General features: G+C 42.8%; 2 protein-coding genes across 5 annotated transcripts in view; one reads left to right on the top strand and one right to left on the bottom strand.

Annotated features, from left to right (window-relative positions):
• The window catches only part of TAF5L (TATA-box binding protein associated factor 5 like), a 32814-nt gene extending 21521 nt beyond the window's left edge, over positions 1-11293 (bottom strand). For 2 of the 3 annotated variants that reach the window (XM_054441737.2, XM_054441763.2), the window contains exon 1: positions 11055-11293. The gene's annotated coding sequence lies outside the window, so the exon portion shown is untranslated. Of the gene's footprint in view, positions 1-10769; positions 10879-11054 lie in introns of those variants that run through there. The other variant, XM_054441747.2, reaches the window with a different exon arrangement.
• Positions 11263-17900, top strand: part of URB2 (URB2 ribosome biogenesis homolog) — a 34544-nt gene continuing 27906 nt past the window's right edge. For both annotated transcript variants that reach the window (XM_054448006.2, XM_063671293.1), the window contains exons 1-3: positions 11263-11524; positions 12797-12935; positions 17303-17479. In XM_054448006.2, coding sequence (XP_054303981.1) covers positions 12810-12935; positions 17303-17479 — 303 coding nt within the window. In that variant the 5' untranslated portion in view covers positions 11263-11524; positions 12797-12809. The remainder of the gene's footprint in view (positions 11525-12796; positions 12936-17302; positions 17480-17900) is intronic.

Here is a 17900-nt window from a genome sequence, read left to right as displayed (position 1 = left end):
TGTCTGTTCCTCCAATGACAATACAGCCAACTTCAATTACAGAAAATAGGAAAAGCATCGATAATAAAGTCCTTAGATCACCCCCAAACTCTGTTTAATACCAAGATTCCAATCAGCCCCATGAAACTTTTCATTAGAGAAGCTAACAAAGAGCAAACAGGGCCAGTCTGAAATTTAGGGCCTTTGATTTCTCCTGCCTACTCTGTGAGAGAGGTGTTAATTAGCAGTGAACTAGCCAAAAAAGCAGGCAGGAGGCAGTGCCAAATCAAAGACCACAGAAACTGGATAAATAGATGTTAACAAAGTATGAAGTTAACAATGGTGAAGGGGATTGTGATATTTTTGCTTAACAGCCAGGAAAAGACTGCCAGCTCTAAGTTAGGGATTTGCAAAATGTGTTTTTATTTTATTTTATTTTATTTTATTTATTTATTTATTTATTTATTTAGAGACAGAGTCTCGCTCTGTCGCCCAGGCTGGAGTGCAGTGGTGCGATCTCAGCTCACTGCAAGCTCTGCCTCCTGGGTTCACGCCATTCTCCTGCCTCAGCCTCCCAAGTAGCTGGGACTACAGGCACCCACCACCACACCCAGCTAATTTTTTGTATTTTTAGTAGAGACGGGGTTTCACCGTGTTAGCCAGGATGGTCTCAATCTCCTGACATTGTGATCTGCCCGGCTTGGCCTCCCAAAATGCTGGGATTACAGGTATGAGCCATCGCGCCTGGCCGTGTTTTCCTTTTAATTGTATAATATTATTTACCTTTTTTGCTCTTTATTTAAACCACAGGTATAGAAAGGCAGCACAACACTAAGAGGGTATGTATATGTGTTAGCATATGTCTCATAAATTCCTGTAAGAAAGGAAAGGAAAATGGTAGGAAGTGAACTGAATAGAATTAAATTATTTTTGACTAATTCAAGCTAATTTGTAGGTTCACAAAAATAAAAAGAAAAGGGAAAAAGAAAAAAAAAAAAGAAGAGGCACTGTTTCCTTTGACTATTGAGTTTATTATCAAGAATGACAGGAACCCCTAGTATTGCCATGGCCTCAAACACTACTTTGCAAGAAATAAATACTGCAGTCCAGATGACCAATGACAGCTGGATGAATTTTGGGGTTCACTTCTGTCACGTAAAACATACTTTCCCCTCCAGGACCAAAATATCGTGTCCATTTTGGAATGCATTTCATTACGCATACAAACACGATCATCCCAACCAAAGTAACATTCTCTAAATCAAGGTTTCCCAGTTGTTTTGTGTGGGAGATCTGTTTTTGGTCATTTATTTGGATGTGTTTCAAGTTTTCAGTTTCAGTTACATGCATTAGTATTTTCCTTTGAGAGTTCTACCATTCTTTCATTTTATTTTATTTTTTTGAGACAGTGTCTCGCTCTGTCACCCAGACTGGAGTGCAATGGCATGATCTCAGCTCACTGCAACCTCCACCTCCTGGGTTCAAGTGATTCCCTGCCTTAGCCTCCCGAGTAGCTGGGATTACAGGACCACGCTACCACACCTGGCTAATTATTATATTTTTAGTAGAGATGGGGTTTCACCATGTTGGCCAGGCTGGTCTCAAACTCCTGACCTCAAGTGACTCGCCTGCCTTGGCCTCTCAAAGTGCTGGGATTACAGGTGTGAGCCACTGTGCCTGCCCTTCCATTCTTTTTTAAGATGTAAAATTCCACCTTTTCCAGAAGTCTATTTATTTACTTTTATTTTTATTTTTTAGTAGAGAAGGGGTTTTGCTATGTTGCCCAGGGTGGTCTCAAACTTCTGGGCTCAAGCAATTCTCCTTAGTCTTCCAAATTGTTGGGATTACAGGCATGAGCTACCATGCCTGGTCTTATTTTTCTTTAAACATAAAAAAATTATTTGTATCTAATTTTCGTCCATCTGCAGTTTCTTGTAGCGTATGTGTGGTGAATAACCAAACAAATGTTTTGCCCAGTGACTGTAGCTAACACACTGTCCCAATACCATTTGCAAGTAATTATTTCCTTCTAAACTGATGTGTGGGAGCCCTTTAAAAATATACTCTGAAGACCTACTTTTCAATTCCCTACAAGTCATACAACAGAGCAAACTGTGAAGGCTAGAGACATACCCACAAGTATATATACATATAAATATAAAATGTTAGGACATTATATATCTATTAAACTATATGCACAGAAAGATTACATTATCTGTGCATTTTATTTCTAGATTGCCAAAGAGTTCAAAATATTTGTTACAAAGAAGGGGTACTAGGTCTGTGATTGTTAAAAAGAAGGGACACTATGGTTGTGAATCAGTGACATAATGAAACACAATAATAAATTTCCAAATACTGAACTCTCTTCTCACTATGAAATTTACCTTGCTTGGGTATGGTGTATTATTCTCTCACTGTATTGATGACTTAGGTTACTTTTTAATTAAGCTGCTTTTTTAAATTGCTAATACAGGGATTCTGATACTCTGAGAGTAGGGTCCCTGCTCCCATTCTCTGTGGCCACTGATCAGCACTGCTCTATCAGTGATCCTCCAACCTGGCTATACATAAGAATCCCGTGAGTGTGTGGATATATACATAAATAATTTCAGCCCTGCAGATTCTGGTTCAGTGTTATATTTAGAGGAAAAAAAGTTAAATGCACACAGAGGCTGTGACAGTACTGTCCTTTCCCGTGTGGCCCAAAGTCAAGACGAGTCAATCCAACCAGTGCCTCTTCCTATCACTTGCTAAAGCTGCTTTTCACCTAACTTCAAGATCTCCTAGTCTGCGGGCTTTCCCAAACCAGCCCAATTCCCTACTCTAGCTGAGACTGAAATCTTTCCAGCTTCCACACTGCCGATCTTTTGCTGACTTGGGAATGCATGCACATATCGATGCACATCTGTGAGCATTCCGGGAACACGGGCCTGGATCTCTCAGATCACCTCTGACAGGAAAAAACCCTGCATGAGAAAGACAAGTGAATGACTGATCTGGAGAACAGACTCTGCAATGACACAGTGTCCTCAAGGTGTGACAATATATTTATGTGTCTGAGAAGGAAGGGAAAAGATGTGAAGTTAGGAAAGAGTAAACAGAACGGAGTAAGAATGAATGATAGTCAACACTGACCATATTTAAGATTGCTAGAAACTAGTCTGTAATACTGATTCTAACAAATGTGCTTAAATTAGCTGCCCCAAATAGCAATTTCTCTGAGTCCAAACTACCATTTATGATAAGGGCGCTTCCCTGAGCGTGGGTAGTGAGCCAACTGTACGTCCATGGATCTTAAGGACAGGAATTCTGGCAGTGACTCTCTTGCATAACCACGCTAAACTCAAATACTAGAGACACGACCCAATCAACTTAGCTGGGTTTTATTCCAATGTACATATATTTCAAGTGACATGGATAATTAATTAATCTGAGATAAATCGGTCCCCTCCACCCAGATTGATTTCCAGAGTACTAATATCCAAAAAGGGACAAGTGAAGAAAAAAACTCTCCTTAAACTAGACCTAAGTCTCTGGAGAGACTCATACATGAGACAAACAGTGCAGTTTCGTTACCTGCCTAGCTTTTCCTATAATTATAAAATCTTTCAAACTGAAATTGGATTTAGATATAATTATACTCTTTGTTAACTTTTCAGAATTTCTCATAATTTTCAATTTATATAAAATACTTAACTTTCAGAGGTAAAAACAGATGTCAAATACTCTGCTCTTCATATCGCATTATTAGTATTTCTGGAAATCAAAATGAGGATTTTGACACAATGTATATCTATTCTCATGTATCAACAGTTGCCAGATACTTCAACCAAGTTGCTATATAAAATCCCACACGATCATTTCAATGTAACAGCTCTGCAGGGAAAACCACAGCCACACTTAACATTCAACTACAGAAACATGGGGAGGTGGAGATACATGGAACCCAGGCATCCTCTTAAGATGCTGTCAGTGTGGAACTCAAGTCTGGTCAATCCCTTCAGTGGTTACACGCTGCATCCTATCCCTCCACCCCCACCCGTTAGGCTCTAATGTACACGGTCGGTAGAGGAGTGCTGGGAGGCACCCTCACCCACCATGTCACCCATGTCACAGGTTAAAGTACTACGCAGTTCCACGAAATGCCAAAAGAGTACTACCTGGCTCCCCCATCCCTCCCCCTGCCCCAATAAGTTGGCAGTTTTGAGTAGGGGTGAGTTCAAGATAAATTCAGGCACTCACTACACAATCCTCAAATCAGCTCTTCAACTGAGACTTCTGACTGTTGGCTTTCGAGTAATTGTATTTTTTTTCCAATGGTAAATTTATGCTTATAACAGATGAAAAAAATTATTTTTTGCATTTTTTTGTAAAGTGTCTACTAGGTAACTCAAGTTATTAGTTCTTTTCACTCACAGCAACTAAATGGTTGTAATATCAAAAGATCAGTCTAAGTAGGACCTAAAACCCTAGCTTTGCATTAATCATCATGATAAAGTGTATTCAATTAGCTTTGTGAAAATATAAATCACAACTGAAAAATAAATCAGCCATACTACTTTCAGTTTCAGTCATACCTCATGTAATTTAAAAATTATGATAGCCTTTCATATTCAATCTTTGCTCAGACTGACATAAATACACTTGAACTAGAAGCTGTGTTTTTTCCCATGGTGTCCTAAGAAATAAAATGGCACATGGATAAGGCCGTAGCTGGGCTCAGGACGCAGTGAAGAATGTGGCGTTTTGGTGGGGATGGCAGCAGTGGTAGAAAGTAGGTGGAAATCATGAAATCCAGCAAACAGATGTCATGAGAAGTAGATTTTCTCCAACATCAGCTGGGACCTCCATGATGTTCCAGAAGTCTTGTTTCATCAACTACTTACCCTACAGCCTTCCACCTACGCTATTCTAAACCTTCACCAGTCTCCTCCCCCAGGCAGCTGACCCTGCTTCTGACCTCAGCGGGCTACTGAGACTTGGGATTCCTTAACTTTTTGATCTAACTGGTCACTTTCCAGCACCAGCCTTCATGATCTCTCAGCTGGATGTGATGCTGCTGAACTCACCTCCTACTTGAAACTCTCTTGGTCCCTCCCACTGCAAGCCTCTTTTGTGGCTCTGCCCTCCCATTCCCGTCCGCCACTGCTTCACCACACCACTACGCAAGACTTACCGTCAGACCACCTTCCTGAACTCGGTCGATTAACAGACATTTCCATCTGCAATACCTCTTCCTTCTCCCGGTTTTCTTAGCCAGCTTAATGGTGCCATTATCCACCATTAAAGCGAAAACAAAACCCCCAAAAAGCCAGTCATGATAAGATTCTGTTCTCTCTCTCCCTTACTTCAAAAAGGCCACCAACTCCTAAATGGGAATTCTCTCTCAACTTAAAAAAAAAAAATGCGGCTAGTGCAACTCAACCATTTCTGCTGCCCCATCTTGACTGTTTGCTATTTGACAGCACAAATTGCTTTTCGCTCTCTTTAGAGAAGTGGTCTGGCTATATTGCGCAGGCTGGTCTCCATCCTCTGGGCTCATGATCCTCCCAGCTCAGCCTCCCAAGTAGCTAGGATTACAGGTGTATGCCACTATGCCCGACTCTACAAATCACTTCTTAACTGGACTATTCCAATATTCTTCCACCTTTAGGCCCTCCTCATATGGCCCTTTGAAAAGCAGCCAAAGTACATGACAAATCTAATGATGTTACAACCAACCCTAAATCACCCCAACCCTCAAGCAGGTTGTCCCCTCTTGACATCACTCTTCCTCAGTTCCCCTAAATAGATGGAGAGTTCCCTGAGGACAGGGCTTATCTTTGAAACTCATCATAAAAATAAAGTGAGTGCTATCTAGCTTCTTGGAATTCTTGAGAGTTTATTTTAAGCTCATGATCTTTTTAAATTTCTACTTTAATACTGTTTTACAGCACAGAAAAACTGCTTCTACACAAAATCTTATTAACATGGAAGAGTGTGGCACAATCTACAGAATGGCTCTCTACATTACTTACTATGCTTGACTACATAAAGAAAACTTTCACAAATGCTCTATTTGCAAACACCACTGCAGACAGAAATAGGATGTCCTGTTCTCAAAATAAGGGATAAGATGTTTTCCTATGCTTATCACTGTTCCTGAAACTGAATTCAAATGCAGTACATGAGGATTTGGAGACGCTTCATTAAAACATTTATATGTGTGTGTGTGTGTATCTCAAAGTGGATGGAATGATCTTCAATTTTTCATTCTAGAGCAGTACTGTCCAAGAGGAATTTTGGCAAATGACGGAGGTGTTCTAAGTCTGCACTGTTCACAACAGTAGTCACTGGCCACACAGGGCAATTGGGCAATGAAAATATGACTAGTACAACTAAGGAACTGAATTGTTTTAACTAATTTTAATTTAAGTAGTCATATGTGGCCAATGATTACTGTATTGGACAACAGAGTTCTACAGAATCACATTACCTGGTGAAACTAATGCATCAGCATCTTAGCTTAAAAAAGTTAATTCACAAAGTTTTGCATAACACTTCTGCTTACTAATGACAAAGTCTCCAAAAGTTAGTATTTTGTTTTAAAAACACAGCTACCTTTTATTATTGCCAAACGTTGTAAAGTTATTAACATACCCTTCCACCTTGATACACCTTACTGGGAGGATATCTTCTTCGACTACTAAACAATTATAAATGGAAGTATTTTATAGTGTTTTCTAAACACTAACAATATACAACACTCTTCAAATCATCTTTAAATTAAAAAATAGGAAGGAAAAAGACAATTTGCTTCAGCAGAGAAACAGCAGCAGCTAATTTCTTTCTGTAAAATGTCCAACTAAAAGGTAAGCCCAAACCTATGACTACCTTACCTTAGCAATAAGAAAATTAAAAAGAAAACATTTTAGTCAACTTTAATTTAAAAAAAGGGAAACTCTGAGGGTTACAGATGAAAATCAAATGTCTAACTATAATCTCTATTAATTTACACATATCTAAAATATATAAGGCAATATATTAATTCACTAAACAAATTCACTCCAACTGTTCATGAATATCTTAAACACCAGTGTCTGTGATGAATTAAGCCACTATGAATCATCAAATTCCATTTCCACAGCATTTTACCTTTCCCATCTACTAAATCAGTTACAATAAAGCACGTCTTAAATCCATATACTCTTGCTGGTAATCGCAACCCAAGCCATCAATGCCTGTTCGGGTGAGCAGAACTTCTTTTCATTCCTCATCATCATATATATATATACACACACACAGATATATATGTGTATATATATTATACATACATTATGTTTTGCATTTAACACTTGCACTTTGTGATACCCCCCAACCCCATCAGGAATAATAACTTAATGTCTGAATCTTTCCTATTTTTTTGTTTCACTTATTTGGTAAGATTGAATAAATATCCCAAACTAGCACCAGCTGAGGTTGCTTCAGTTCCAGCCCATTATGTCCTTCCCAAACAGCACCTTGTTGTTCAAAACAGACTGAGAAAGAGTGTCCTGTAACAGGGGAGCCCCAAACATGAGACTTTTGGGGGGAAAACCTTGCTTGTGATCAAGCACATACAATATATACTTGAAGATAATTTTTAAGAGGGAAGGCTGCCTGGTTTCTTCATGCCTTCTGTAAGTGCTGTCTAAGCTTTGAGATTTGGAATAAAATGCCCAACTCTACTACCATTTTCCTTTTGAAATCATGGGCAGATAGGGAACTGCCAGACTTTTTTTATTTTAATAAAAAATAAAAGTAAAATAAAATAAAAATAAAAGTCTTTCTTTTCAATTTTGAAACAAGGTCTTGCTCTGTCACCCAGGCTGGAATGCAGTGGCACAATCACAGCTCATTGCAGCCTTGACTGAGCTCAAAGATCTTCCTGAGTCAGCCTCCTCAGCAGCTGGGGCCACAGACAGGCACACCATCATACCTGGTTAGTTAAAAAAAAAATTTTTTTTTGTAGAGACGGGGTCTCACTACGTTGCCCAGGCTGGTCTCAAACTCCTGTGCTCAAGTGATCCTCCCACAGTGCTGGGATTATAGGCATGAGCCACCACACCTGGCCCTACTTTCAACATAATACTATACTACCATAGGCACAATCTTCCCGAGGAGCTAATCTGATGTTATCTCTGCTAAGCTTAAAAACATTTACTGCCGCCGGGCGCGGTGGCTCAGGCCTGTAATCTCAGCACTTTGGGAGGCCGAGGTGGGTGGATCACCTGAGGTCAGGAGTTCAAGACCAGCCTGGTCAACATGGTGAAATCCCGTCTCTACTAATACAAAAATTAGCCAGGCATGGTGGTGCATGCCTGTAGTCCCAGCTACCGGGGAGGCTGAGGCAGGAGAATCGCTTGAACCCGGAAGGCGGAGGTTGCAGTGAGCCAAGATCACGCCATTGCACTCCAGCCTGGGCAACAAGAGTGAAACTCCGTCTCAAAAAACAAAACAAAACAAAATACTTTCTACTGCCTCCACCAGTGTGAAGGATAGAAAAATTGAGTGTCTACTGTGTCACTTCCAGGTTACTCTAATCTGCCTCTGTTTACCTCACTGGACCAATCCTTGGTTCTTCTTACCCTACTGGTGGGTCCCACTCCACCCTCTCCCCTCAGGGGCCCTCCAGTAGTTGGAGGCACTGCCACACTGGCACTACAACCTGGTTTGGCTTAATCCCACCCGCACTTCGCAGCTCAGCTTAGTCATCTCTTCCTCCCAAAAGCTTCCTTGATCACAATCCCTTCCACACACGGACCCAGGAACAAATCTGTCACAGAACTCACCCTATTCTTGTCTATTTCATACACTACCACTACGAATACTTAACACTGAGCATACTCGACGCTAAGACACTTCGAGCACTTAAAATTAAGTGCTTTACATAGACTGCCTTCTTTAAGCTCACAACAAACCTATGAGGTAGGTAACATTCTTCAGATGGGAAAGCTGAGGCACAAAGAAGTTACACAGTGCCAGGATGAGAACTCAGGACATCTGGCTGAAGGGTCTGAGCTCTCACCTTCTATAGCATCTTGCTGCTCAAAGGATTCTACATATGACCAGGGGCTTCCTGAGGGAGCACAACAATGAATGCTTACTAGAAGCTTGCTGAGAGAATGATCAGAACACTTACTATCTGAGAAGCTACCAGTTACATACAAGACAGGCTGGAAACTTGACTTCTAGTACTGTCCATTGAGTAATGCTGGTTTAACAAATGACCCCTAGAGCTCCCTTCCAGCAAAACAAATTAGAAAAAACAAAACCCCCTTTCTTTCCCCAGGGATGTCCTTCACAGGTGCTAATAATATTGCTTGCAAAACCAAAAACCAGTTACTGAGTAGTTAAGTGAGGCCTTTACCTAGTTTCACAGTGACAGAAGCTCACATAAGCCTCACATTTAGAGGCAGGAGCAACAAAACTATTCCAAGATACACTAATCTAATTTGTTGTTGATGACAAAGAAAAACACTCAAAACAAGCCCATCTTTTAATTTTCTAGCTTAGCACTGATTTTTAAGGCAGGAAGGATTTACGATTCATTAAAAAATTAGCATATATTCCATTTAACGCAAAAACTTAGGACTACAGGGAACCTAGAAGGTATTTTGCCAAAAAGGAAACGATAATAGCTAACATTTAGCTATTTTCATATACATCATTCTTTTTCTGGGTACCTTTAAAAAGGTCGTTTTTTGGGAGGCTGAGGCGGGAGGATTGCTTGAGCCCAGGCCTGGGCAACACAGAGGCACCCTGTCTCTTAAAGATAAAAAAAATCCACGTTTAAGTTATTCCTCATCATCGCATTTTATAGATGAGGAAACTACAGTTCAGAGAGGTTACGCAGATGGCTACATGGTTTCCATCCTAGGTCTACTGTCACCAAGCTCTATCCACTACATTATGCTGTTCCAAAGTTTAAAGATGTGGCCAGATGCATTTAACCTATTTAGCACAAAACTCCCTTTCCTACTCCCACTTCCAAGTAGAGCTGTGACCAGGAACTGGGGAACAGCCTCCGTGTCCTCCACTACATCCCCAACTCAGGTGTTGGCACACTTGAATCGCCTGATATAAGACATGCTCCGCCCTTACTGTTCCTCTCAGCACAGCTCCCAACTGCTTGTTAGCAGGAGTCACCATTCCGAGATTCCAATCTGCAAGGTCAGTTTAGGTACAGTAATTTAAGACAGACACCGCATGGGACTGGCACTTACCTTCTGATCCCAGAACCACAAAGACTGCGAGATCCGCATTACAACGACTTTCACAACTGATGGGAGAACTGCATGTAGCGTTCCTGCACTCTCCACTTCCGCTAAGTCTAAAATGACACCACTGTTTCTAACCATCCACTCACTTCGGACCAACGACTTATCGAATACATTTTCAAAAGCCTGGCAGCTTCGCGAGCTGGAGGTGGTGAACCCGTCCCACACCATGGGCGCACCAACCTTACCTTGCTGTCATGAGGCAACGAACCCCGAGAGACACCCTTGCACGTCGGCACTCTCCTGCAGTAGCTAGTCTAACTCTGGCTCCCCCGTGTCACACGCGGAGATCGACTCCACACCCACCCACGCACGATCACCATGTGCAAAGTTGAATCCCGACTTCGCCGCAAAGACATTTCCTTTTCCCCTACATGCAAAGGAGCTGTGGAGCCGTGCTCCCTGCTTGGCTGTCGGGCACTGGGATACATGCCCCGCGGGCGCCCGCCACCTCCTCCCCGAGCCCGGCATCCAACCCGCAGAACCCACCCCTGCGCAGGAACGCGACGCCAGTCCAGGTGTAGCCGCCGACTGCAGGCCACGCCGCCGGCCGCAGCCCGGGACTCGGGAGGCCGAGGGCGGAGGCGCGGCCGTCGCGCCCGCGCAGAGCCGCCCGCCGCCCCCCCGCCCCGCCTCCCGCGCCCCACCCCCACCGCCCGCCGGCGGGAGCCAAGGCGCGCCCCGCCGAGGCCCCACCGCCCCGGCCCCCGCCCGCCCGCGCGCGCGCGCCTCGCGACCCTCCCGGCCCTCCCCGCGGGTGCGCCCGGCACTCACTGAACATCCCAGGCGGCTCCGGCTCCCCCCGCCGCCGCCGCCTCCGGGATCGGGTTGCTTCCGCCTCCGTCGTCTCTGCCGCAGGGTCTCGCTCCGACGGCCGGCTCAGCTGGGCCCCCGCGCCCCGCGCCCCGCCGCCCCCGCCGCAGCTCTGGGCGGCCGCTCCATGACTGACTGACACGGAGCGGGCCGCGGGCTGGGCCGCTCGGGCCTCCAACGCGCAACCGTCTCCGCCAATGGGCGAGGCGCCTCGGCGCTCGGCTGGCGACGCCTGGCGTGCGTGCCTCCCCTCCCCGCTGCGCCGCCAGCGTCGGGCGGAAGGAGCGCGGGTACCGGTCCCACGTGGTGGGGCCGCGGGACCCGGACAGCGGCGGCCGCACCAGGACGGCAGCCGCCGCCGTTGCCGGCGTCCTCCGCTGTCTACCCGGAGCCGTCTCGAGCTGAGCCCCCTACCGGGCCCGGGTGCCGAGGTGAGTCCCCCACCCGCGGTGAGCCCCTACCTGCAGCCAGGTCCCGAGGTGAGTCCCCCACCCGGGGCTGGTCCAGAGGAGATTCTCCTACCTGAGGCCGGGCCCAGATGGGGGGCCCCCCAACCCTGCCCAGTTCCGGTGCCGCCAGCAGACTCTGGGCGAGAGCAGCTTGGGCACGTTCCATTCGCGAAGGCGAACTCCCTGCTGGCTCCTAGCTGGTCTCCCCTGGTTCTTGTTGCTTGGTCTCTTTCTGCTGGGCAGGGAGTGCTGGCAGGGCTGTGCTGTCCGCCCTGGACTTCGCATTGCCCGGTAAGGGCGGTTGGAGGCCCGGAGAGCCGAACTCTGGCGGAGACGGGGAGAGCATCTCGGTTGTCTTTGTAGCCAGTTCAGCAAACACCTGTTATGCACTTTGTAGCTGTCGCGATGGCGGTTCTATGGTAGTGAACTTAGAATCTGTCAGGCATCGTTGAATTCGTTTTGGACATTTTGACAAAATAGGAAAACTGACAGCACTTGATGGTTCTTGTTCTCTGCAGTAGAGTGAAGGCTAACTTAATTTCTAAAATGAAAACGTCTTAACGTTCCTTTTTACTATAACTTTTAGGAAACTCATAGCCAAGTTTACCCAGTTTTATAGTAACTGTAGGTGTTTGGTATGTTTGCTACCCCCGAGATTTCATGGTTTTTTGTTTTCTATTTTTAGTCTTTTCCTTGTGCAAGTATCTCTTGTAGAGTCTTTTTTGAAGTGTGTATGTGCGTTGTAAATTTATACATGACTGAATAAAAGTCTTAGTGGAAGGTTACTGTTGCAGCTGAAATAACAGTATTCCTTTGGGGATTTCTTTTTCACTTGGAGACATATTACTTTTTCCAGATATTGCTTATGTATCTTTTCCTCTTTCAATTTGAAACCATGTATGAATGACTCTTTCCACAAGTAATGTAATCACTGATTTTGGCCTTGTTGAATTCCTGAACACTCACCTTTGGAAGTGATGTTTGATCACAGCTGGAATACATATAGTCCATCTTCTGTGTGTGCAGTCCATCTTTTGCTTGCTTTTGTCTGAATTTCCCCCAGAAAATTCATGGAGTCAAGCATCTTGTGTGTAGATTTACCCCGACAAATCTGTTGACTCATTAAAAACTTTTAAAAGAATACATATTAGGTAAACAATAAGATACAGTACTGCAATACTGTTGGTTTTCTGGTGCCTGCTCAGTCTGACCTTGTTATAGTATATTTTTTTTCCCATTGTTTTTAAATTGTAGATAAAGCCTAGCCATGGCTGCTGTTTATTCTGGCATTTCCCTTAAGCTTAAAAGCAAGACAACTTCCTGGGAAGATAAACTAAAACTGGCTCACTTTGCTTGGATTTCTCACCAGTGCTTTCTTCCAAATAAAGAACAAGTAAGTTTAATGTGAAACTCCTATTTTTACAGTCTGTCAAGATAATTATCACTTGTATAATTTGGATATTGACGATTGGTTAAAAAAATAGAGAAAAAGTTGGGGAGGGAACTTTGTTGGAAGTTAAATGTAATGTCAATGAAAAAAGTAATGACTCAGGTACTTCATTAATACATTTTTTTTTTTTTTCTGTTAAAAAACCTCATTTAGGTCGGGGGCAGTGGCTCATACCTGTAATCTCTATTTTGGGAGGCCAAAGCAGGGGATCGCTTGAGGCCAGGAGTTCTAGACCAGACTGGACAACATAATGAGATCCCATCTCTTAAAAAAATTATATATGTATATATATGTATATAAATTAGTCAGACATGGTGGCATGTGCCTGTAGTCCTCATTACTTGGGAGGCTGAGGTGGGAGGATCCCTTGAGCCCAGGAGTTTGAGGCTGCAATGATCTATGATTGTGCCACTTTCACTCCCAGCCGGGGCGATAGAGCAAGACCTTGTCTCTTTAAAATAAATGAACCCACCGAATTTAGCATTTCTTTTTTTGGAGACATTATATTACAAATTAAGTATATCCATTAATGAACACATTGGGAATTAAGTTACAGAAGTTAGATTCTGAAAGTCCATTGATAGCTGCATTTGCTTATAAATCCAAAGTGATGTTTCGTAAACTGTTGGTGCTTTGTTAAAAGTCTTCCGAATTGGATAAACTGAAGGTTGGGAAGTAGAGAAATGTTAATATTTGTATAAAGCCATTTTAGACATGGGCTGGGTACCAAGAAAGACATTGCATTTTGTTAGAATTTCTCAGGCTTTTTAGGCTAAAAAATAGCTGGCATGATAAACACCAGGATGACAAGCTCATGAAACTGGATTAATACACATCCGGTTGCTGTTGTCAAAGAAGACAGCACAAAATGCTTCTAAGATGGATGACATATGTAAAGCGATGACGAGGTGTGGTGTGGAGAGCAGCGGTCATATCCAGTGCTTTCTACACCTGGCCGCACTTGGGAGTCATCTTGGCAGCCTGGCCATCACCTGGCAGGTGCTGCCCAGGGTGAAACAAAGGGGAGGCTCTAGCAGCCAATTGGATCAAGGTTTCTGCTGTTGTTATACTGAGAGATTTTATTCCTTCTGGCATCTGTCATTATTCATACTGTTATTGACAGTTCTGGGATTGTGAGCTGAGGCCTCATCACCTTTCTTCAATGTTTTGTGAAGAGGAAACATGACACGTAATGGAACCTGTATAGATAGGCACAGTCCTCCTTTTCATATAAAGCACTTGTGTAATTTCATATCGACTGTCTGTCTCCCAGATGATGTATAAATGTTAGTAGTATTAGAGGTTAAGCTGTAGGTAATGTGGGGGAAGCCAGGACACAAATCCCAGACTTTCAACTCTTACTTACTTTTTTGCTTTGTGTGTCTGATACATTCTGTGGTCATTCTGAGCAGTCTTTGTGTTTCTAACTTTTAAAACTTCGTACATGCATATCTCAGAGATACTGCAGGTTTGGTTCCATGTCAGCGAAATAGATCACAATATTTTGAGTCACACAAATTGTTTGGTTTCCTAGTGCATATAAAATTTATGTTTATACGATACTGTAGTTTGTTAAGAATGCAATAACATTATGCCTAAAAAAAGTACATACCTTAATTTAAAAAAATTGCCCAAAAATGCTAGTGGTTATGGGTTATCTGAGCCTTCAGGGAGTCATCATCCTGGAGGGTCTTGCCTTCATGTTGATGATCTGGGTGGTGATTGCTGAAGGTTAGTGTGACTGGCAACTTCTTAAAACAAGACAACAGTGAAGTTTGCTGCATTGATGGAGCTTTTCCTTTCATGAAAGACACAGCATTTTACCCACAGTAGAACTTCTTTCTAAATTGGACTTCTTCTCAAAACCTGCCACTGCTTTATCAACTAAGTTTAAGTTCTATTCTCAATCCTTTGTTGTCATTTCAGCAGTGTTCACAGCATCTTCACCAAGAGTAGATTCTATCTCAAGAAACCACTTTCTTTGCTCATCTCTAAGAAACAACTTATCCATTCAAGTTTTATTAGTCCCATCTTCAGGCTTCACTTCTAATTCTAGTTCGCTGGCTATTTCCATTATATATGCAGTTGCTTCCTCCACTTCAGTCTTGAGCCCTTCAAAGTCATCCATGAGGATTGGAATCAGCTTCTTTCAAACTCCTGTTAATGTTGATATTTTGACCTCTTCCCATGATTCATGAATATTTTTACTGGCATCTAGAGTGGTGATTCTTTCCAGAAGATCTTCAGTTTGACTTTCTCCACATCCGTCAGAGAAATCACTATGGCACCTATGCATTAGGAAATGTGTTTCTTAAATAATAAGACTTGAAAGTCAAAAGTACTCCTTGATCCATGGGTTGCAGAATGGAGGTTGTGTTAACAGTCATGAAAACAACATTCATCTCCTTGTACATCTCCATCAGAGCTCTTGGTCATGCAAGAGCGGTAATCTTCTGATAGGAGTCTTTTTGTTCCGATCAGTCTCGACATGGGCTTAAAATCTTCAGTAAACCATGCTGTAAACGGATATGCTGTCATTCAGGCTTTGTTTTTCCATTGACAGAGCACAAGCAGAGTAGATTTAGCATAATTCTTAAGAGCCCTACGATTTTGGGGATGGTAAATGAGCACTGGCGTCAAAGTTACCAGCTGCATTAGACCTTAATAAGAGAGTCAGCCTGTCCTTTGAAGCTTTGAAGCCAGGCATGGACTTCTCTAGCTATGAACATCCTAGATGGTGGCCGGGGCACAGTGGCTCACGCCTGTAATCCCAGCACTTTGGGAGGCCAAGGCGGGTGGATCACCTGAGGCCAGGAGTCCGAGACCAGTCTAGCCAACATGGCGAAACCCCATCTCTACTAAAAATACAAAAAAAATTAGCTGGGCATGGCGGCAGGCACCTGTAATCCCAGCTACTCAGGAGGCTGAGGCAGGAGAATCGCTTAAACCTGGGAGGCGGAGGTTGCAGTGAGCCGAGATCGCGCCATTCCACTCCAGCCTGGGCGACAAGAGCGAAACTCCGTCTCAAAAAAAAAAAAAAAAGCAAGATAAAAAGAAAGTCCTGAATGGCATCTTCCAATAGAAGGCTGTTTCTTCTACTCTGAAAATCTGTTGTTTAGTTTAGCCAACTTCATCAGTGATTTTAGCTAGACCTTCTAGATAACTTCACCTGGAACTTTTATGTTATGAAGATGGCTTCTTTCCCTAAACTTCATGAACCAACCTCTGCTAGCTTCTAGCTTTTCTTCCGCAGCTTCCTTACTTCTCTCGGCCTTCATAGAATTGAAGAGAGTTAGGGCCTTGCTCTGGATTAAGCTTTGGCTTACGGGAATGTTGTGGTTGGTTTGATCTTCTATCCAGACCACTAAAACTTTCTCCATATCAGCAATAGGCGGTTTCACTCTCTATCATTTGGTGTTCACTGGAGTAACACTTTTAATTTCCTTCAAGAACTTTTCCTTTGCATTCATAATTTGGCTAATTGGCTCAAGAGGCTTGGTTTTGGTCTATCTCACCTTTCAGCCTGCCTTCCTTGCTAAGCTTAATTATTTTTAGCTTTGGATTTAAAGACGCATGCAGCTATTCCTGCCACTTGAACACCTGGAGGCCATTGTAGGGTTAACTGGCCTAATTGCAATATTATTGTGTCTCAAGGAATAGGAAAGCCAGAGGAGAAGGAGAGAGGGGAAAATAGCCCATCAGGGTAATAGCATTTTGGTGGAGCAGTCAGGATGCATAGAACATTTATTGATTAGGCTTGTTGACTTAGAAGGACACAGTTCATGGCGCCCCAAAACAATTAGAATAGTAACATCAATGATCACTGGTCACAGAGCACCATAACAAATATAAGAATGAAAAAGTTGGAAATACTGGGAGAATTACCAAAATGTGGCAGAGACATGAAGCAAACACTTGCTGTTGGAATAAAGGATCTGATAGACTTGCTTGGCTCAGGGTTGCCATAAACCTCCAATTTGTAAATGCAATATCTGTATCTGCAAGGCACAATAAAATGAGGTATGCCTGTATAACCTCAGAAAACGGGGTAAGACGTGTTGGTTTCACCTGAAACTTTTAATTTGCCCTAGCTGAAGACAAATTTGTTGTTTTCCCGTTCTTATCCTTTAATAAACGTTTTAAAATACCAGAACACCTACGTAATATTACCAAAGGTAAGTTTTGAAAGAGAGGTTCTCCCCCGCTGCCCCTGTGGCAATTGGATTTGGTTATACTTGTAATGTCCCTATAATGTCTAACATCTTTCAGCAAATACATTTATTTTCAGTGTATGTTTCCTTCAAATTCAGGTGTTACTTGATTGGGCAAGACAATCATTGGTTGCATTTTATAAGAAAAAACTTGAACTGAAGGAAGATATTGTTGAAAGGCTTTGGATCTATATAGATAACATTTTACATAGCAGAAAATTGCAGAATCTCCTCAAGAATGGAAAGACCATTAATCTTCAGATTTCCCTAGTCAAGGTAATTCACTCTTCTGTATGTGTTGCATGCATCTCCACTGATTTCTTGTTAATGCTGGAAACTTGTTTTAGTGTCAATTGTATGAAGATATAGGAAATATTAAGGTAGGAGAGAAGGGTGTAATATTATTGGAATTATAATAGTAACTATTGAATGTGTATCATATGATCTAAGCATTTTGTTATTTAATATTCAAAAAAAGCTTGGAACGATTTCATAAACAGGTCATTGGTTACCTTTAATTGGAAAAGGTAGCTAGCAAATTATGCTTCTCTGATTTGTTTTTCTTCTTCTTCACCTTTCTTTTGGTCTGGAGGGAGATCAAAGGCCAAAATCCGGACAGGAATTTCCTCAAAGGTTTTTTTTTTTCTTTTCAACTACGGCCTTCGAGCCACAGGTGCCACTAGTGGCTTGGCCGGCA

This window comes from Pongo pygmaeus, chromosome 1 (assembly GCF_028885625.2).
Source record: "Pongo pygmaeus isolate AG05252 chromosome 1, NHGRI_mPonPyg2-v2.0_pri, whole genome shotgun sequence".
NCBI lineage: Eukaryota > Metazoa > Chordata > Mammalia > Primates > Hominidae > Pongo > Pongo pygmaeus.
The sequence above is the reverse complement of the archived record's forward strand: the minus strand, read 5'-3'. Positions and strand labels throughout refer to the sequence as shown.